General features: G+C 36.2%; 1 protein-coding gene across 3 annotated transcripts in view; it reads right to left on the reverse strand.

Moving 5' to 3' along the window:
* Window positions 1-3,031: 3,031 nt before the first annotated feature.
* LOC113344430 (probable E3 ubiquitin-protein ligase RNF217) overlaps window positions 3,032-5,789 on the reverse strand; it is a 17,717-nt gene continuing 14,959 nt past the window's right edge. Inside the window, exons 1-3 of one of the 3 annotated variants that reach the window (XM_026588403.1) lie at window positions 4,781-5,056; window positions 3,724-4,638; window positions 3,032-3,598 (exon numbers count right to left, since the gene is read on the reverse strand). In XM_026588403.1, the coding sequence (XP_026444188.1) occupies window positions 3,337-3,598; window positions 3,724-4,424 (963 nt within the window). In that variant the 5' untranslated portion in view covers window positions 4,425-4,638; window positions 4,781-5,056 and the 3' untranslated portion in view covers window positions 3,032-3,336. Of the gene's footprint in view, window positions 3,599-3,723; window positions 4,639-4,780; window positions 5,057-5,789 lie in introns of those variants that run through there. The other 2 variants (XM_026588402.1, XM_026588404.1) reach the window with 2 other exon arrangements.

A 5,789-nucleotide genomic window follows, 5' to 3' on the forward strand; every position in this document is an offset into this window, starting at 1 on the left:
ATGTTCTTTTGGAGTTGTTTTCCAGGTTTCAGGTGGTGATAAAAAGAAGAAGCAAAAATACGCATGTCAAAGGGTAAAATCCATTAATTAAGAATTCAATGAAAAAGTGGTATCAGGAAGTCAGGAAATACAAAAGAACGATTTTTTGGACCATGATTTTTTTGGGGCCATATTTTATTTTGGGTAAAGGCATTAGAAGTAATTCTAGGTCACCCCATATCTAGTTACTTATTTAATAACTAATCTACACTCTTAATTAATTTTAGGTTATGATTAGTGAATGATTTAGTTAAAAACAATTAGTGAGATTAAATTAAAAGATGGGTTTATTATTAGTTGAGTAGAATTATTGAGAGAGTAGAGTTAGAGAAGATGAAGGAGAAAAACATGGAAAATAGATTTTTTTTTTCCATTCACTAAGTTTGAGTATTCAAATGATGAAAACTCATCTGATTATTCATCTCCATCCTCTCCAAGAATATTTGTTAATCTTCAAAATGATCCGGATTTGAACTGGATTTTGAACAGTTCGGTCACTTTATATGAAGAACAAGTAACCGAACTCATCTGAAGTTGTAGTTCGTTTACTTTATATGAAGAACAAGTAACCGAACTCATCTGAAGCTGTAGTTCGGTTGCCTTGTGAGATGAACAAGTAACCGAACTCATCTGAAAGTGTAGTTCGGTTACTTGTTCCAAACACGCAGGTTACCGAACTCTCTAATAATAGAATTTCTAGGAGTTACAACATTATGTTCGGTTGGTTCGCAAACTGCATGCACTTTTGATCTAACCGAACTTTACGTAATATAAGAGTATATAAGTTTACAAAGTTCGGTTCTTTCACAAACTTGAACCTAACAACTAACCAACCGAACTTTGAGTTCGGTTTCTGCGATAAAATTGTGAAGTTACCGAACTTAACAAACAAAAAAAATGTGAAGTTCCAGCGTCTATTGGCTAAGTTCGGTTACTTTGTAGTTTTAAAACTTTTTGCGAAACAACCGAACAGAGAGTTCGGGGACTTAGTTTTAAATCCAATAGAACCGAACTGTTCTTCGTGTTAGTAAACTAGGATTTTTTGGAAAATCGTCCTAACCGAACATGGCTCTGTAACTCCTATTAAAACCCTATTTTGATTAGTTCTATTCGATTGAAGCAATCAAAATCAAATTAAAGTGAAGGGTTTGTTGGAAAATACCTCCGGAGTGGTCCCATGGCAGAATCAGGCTGCGGCTGGCGTCTTTATACTCGATAAAATTATCATGTAACAGAACTTAATTGTGATTGCATTGATGTTGTTACATTTCTTAAATAGGCGGTGATGGTGGTGGTGGGAGGAGGTGGTGGTGGTAATCGGTGGTTGGTGGTGGTGATAATCAGAGGTGGTGGTGGTGGTAATCGGCGGTGGTGAGCGGTTGTGGTGGTGGTGGTAATCGGTGGTTGGTGGTGGTGATAATCGGAGGTGGTGGTGGTGGTAATCGGCGGTGGTGGGAGGAGGTGGTGGTTATATATATATGTGGTTATTAGGTTGGTTTTAAATTAAATTAGGTTAAGGGTAGGTTAGTCATTTCAACGTTTTAGGACATTTCTTATCACTATAGGGAAGGTAGCCTAATAAAACCATGGTCCCCTCAAAATAACCACGGTCCCTGAAAGATCATTCATACTCCCTCCGTCCCACTCCTAAGTGACCTATTTGATTTTAGATTTTGTCCCAATGATAAGTGACCTATATCACTAAACAATGAGATATTCCGGAATTATCCTTTTAGTTAATTATAAATAATATATGAAATATGTATAATTTGATAGGCATGTTTATATTCGTTACGTAGGTGTTTTAAAATGCTTTTCAATTGTATGAAATTTGCGAACATCCGTGAAGTATTTTGAGAGATAAACCATTTTTAAATTTCACTAGTTATTATTCATAAGGGTATAATTGTAAAAAATGATTAAAAATACTATTTTCCTTGTTTGCCTTAAAAATTGTGCAAATTTCAAATAGGTCACTTAGGAGTGGGACGGAGGGAGTATAAAAGACGATGTTTACAATAAAGCCCAAGTACCACAAAGCAGCAGCAATGCATGTAAGGCCCAAGGCTAGGAATATTAAATTTTCACGTCATTGTGTGGCTTATTTATTGAAAATAGTGGGTGGTTTCTTTATTATTAAGAAATCTTAGTTTGGAAATTGGAAGACACTGTTTCCATTCGATTATTAAAGGCTTAAAAGATCAATTTAGTTCTTATTTTGGAATGATAAATTTAAGCCCGTGCAAAGCACGGGCGCTCAACTAGTAATCCTGATTACTGCTACATCACTCAGTTCATATGTAAACAGATTCGCTCACAGTCTGTATAACAATTAGGAGAATTCAGTATGTGAATAATCACTTCCATCAGAGTTGAAATAATTGCATAGTTTTTAAATCCTGAAACTAGATATATTCACAATCGCGGCCGGATGATGCACACCACTCTTGAAACTGCAAATGGATAACAAGACCATCAAATTCCTATCAGAAAAATCGTGTAGTACGGTCTCACAGTGGTCTAGATAACTTTGCCGGCCCTGTCAACGTACATCTTCCAAGTTGTCTATTTAATATAGTCTGGAGTAGTTAATATAAAAAAAATTATCACACGTTAATGTCTTGACTAGTAAGTTGGTCAGTTAATATTTTCCACCCTACCAGAGATTTTCATTAAACTTTCAAAATACTATACGTAGGGAATGACATCTATTCAGCTTATGATAATGGTAGAACGGACGTTCAATTACGTTGTCTATGTCACATAAGCTTTTCGGAATGAATGGACATTCTAAAGGTCACTAAACTTATGAAAATAACATCATCAGTAATGGACCTTTGGAGATGAGGCTATTTTCTGAAACAATGAATACCATCGAGAAATAAAAATGGGGATATGTATAAATTCCATGGCACAAGAACTTGCATGTCTCAATGCTCAATAGCAAGAGAAAACAGAATTCATACTTTTAGAAGAAATCCTGGTCCCTGGACCCAATTTTATTCCAACATAATGAGACTTCTCACGCACAACGCGTACACTGTTTGTTTATTCACTTGACCAAGCTCAACTTTTGTAATATTAGAGTTGTTCTCAGGCTTTCTCAAGCTTGTGAATGGTAATTTCATAAGACAAACTTTGACTCGTTAATAGCAGCTTAAGTAATAATTGTCTAAAACGTAATGGCAGCAGTCTTGTTTTGTAAGCGTTTGGCATTATGATTCTTGTGGGTGGAGCAAGCTGCTTTTATGGTGTTGGTGCTTCCCGCTGCTCTCGTGTGGATGGGGCAAGCTGCTTCTATGGTGGTGGTGGTCTTTCCTGCTGCTGTTGTCCAGCTGCATTTATGCCGATTGCTAATGGGTGATCTGGCGGTAGTACCCCAAAGTAAATGAATACCTTCATCGCTCCAATATGGATCAAGACACAAACACCGGCAAACACCATAAGTGGCGAGAAGACTAGGAAATATATACATAACATCAGATTTTGCCACCATTGAAGTAGACTTTTGCATTTACAAGCCTTTTCTCCACAATTGTAACAAAATTTGGTTTTACATCTGCAAAAGTAGAAAAAACACAAAAACAAAAACAAACAAATAAGAGTAATATTGTTGACGATTTTGTAAGATGTTAGATTTAACAACTACTGAAGTAGACAAACATATGTTATTCAAAGTCTTACCTGCATGTAATCCAATTACATCCCTGGTTGCGCTCAACATAATGGTAGCATGATGGACATCGTACCCACTTGTTGTGTTTAACATTCTCGATGAACAAAACATCATTGCTATCAATGTCAATTATAGTCTCACTTCTATCAGTACATTGATGTTTCTCAGTCCACGGAACCATGCAATGAAAACAGAAGAGCTTTTTGCAACTAGGACAGTTTGATTTAGATAGCTTAGTTGACTGAGAAGTCTCAACACATTCATTCAAAATCAATTCAGAGCAATCTTGATATGGGCAATAAGATCTTCCATAAGCAAACCCACCTTTTGATGATTCTAAGAGTACTGCGGACTCACAATGAACACGGCACCACATCTCGAATACTTTTTCGGAGAGGAAAGAACGACATGACACAGTATCCAAAACAACACTGCAGTTGGTAATAGGGCATTTGATTTGTGACCTGTTGTCTTGACTAACTTTTACTTGGATGTACTTGGAAATGCAATCTGTACAATAGTTATGGGAACATCTGCTCTCTATGTTTTTGAATTTTGTGTTTAATGGAACTAGTTCTAAACAGATTTCACAAGTGAAAAAGCTATTATTTTCTTCATCATAGTTGGGGCTTGTTGCATCAAGGTGCATCTCATTGTCAACTAAAGTATCAGAAGAAGGGTTTTGGTTGGCTAGCTGTATGTTTGTCATTGAGGTGAATGAATTCTACTGAAAGAATAAAATACCAAGAAGAAATATAACTTGTCAAAGAGGGCAGACTTTGTAACCTATATCTGCAGTACCTGCAGAAAGACATTGAAAAGAAATATAAGTACATGTGTTTTAGCAATAAAAAAGAAGCAATTTCAAACTGAGTGATCTCCCCGAGGCGATATTATTCTTCTAGCTCAGCAATCATGAAAGTCTGAAACCAAGATAGGCATACTAAATTAATAGATGATAAACAATATAGGTATATAGGTATTGCTGATGTCTATACAGGACTTAATAAAGTATGTAGTTCGGCAATTGGAAAAATAGATTAGCCATTTAAAATCTACACTCACCTTGAATGGCAAATTGGACGTGATAATTCTTAATAGCTCTAGATTGTGAATGTTAGAGCTTTGTGGCCCATCGACCAAAGATAAAATCAAGAGAGCTTGAGCCTAGAGAGAAAGCATTACCGACTGAGCATCATTTCCAGAGAATTCTAACTGGTCGGGCAGGAAAACTCTAGCAAGTTCCTTAGAATAGAAACTATGAGATATAAAATGGATTATTCTTTTCCACAAAGTTGCTACTATTAACACCATCAAGAAGTTAGTAAACTAGGAATTGTTGGTAAGAGCTAAGAGGAATATAGTTCCTCATCTTTTGCAACTCAATTTGTCTTGTTGCATATGTGAAGAAGACAACTCAGTAAGCAAGGAGCCTGCACACTGAGGCTTATGGCTGTATCATTTTAATAAAGTTCATGAGTCATGACTTAATATCTGGTAAACTACGGATACCCTAAGATGATCATGTCATGAGCCTGCACACCGAGGCTTATGTTGGCGCAATGCGGAAATGTGATGGGTTTATGGAAATGATTTTGAAAGAGAGGTTGGTTAATTGGAAAGTGAGGCTTTGATTAATATGAAAATGAAAATGTTACAAGAGGTTTGTGTAGCAACTTTGGCTTCCACTAGTTGTTTACAAAGAGGCACTTTGGCTCTTACTCTAACTCTAGCTCTCACTCTACTACTTGGTTACTCACTTGAATTTTTGATGACCACAAAGGCCAACATTTGCTTCTATTTATACTACTTCATGACCAACTACTAAGAATACTCTAGACTTGGAAATCTCTAGAGCTAATTGACCTAGATCATTCTAGAGAAAGAATTCTCTAGATACACATGATGGAAAATGTCTTAGAAGACTCTAGAATGGGCTTGCACTCTTTTTATCTTAGAAGAGTCTAGATATCTCTAGACTGGGCCTATGCATTGAGATAAGCCCATGGGAGTTATAGTTAGCTATCTAGATAATTCTAGATTTACCCATCACAATTATCAAATGTTTTTAACA

Source organism: Papaver somniferum, unplaced genomic scaffold (assembly GCF_003573695.1).
Source record: "Papaver somniferum cultivar HN1 unplaced genomic scaffold, ASM357369v1 unplaced-scaffold_76, whole genome shotgun sequence".
Lineage (NCBI taxonomy): Eukaryota > Viridiplantae > Streptophyta > Magnoliopsida > Ranunculales > Papaveraceae > Papaver > Papaver somniferum.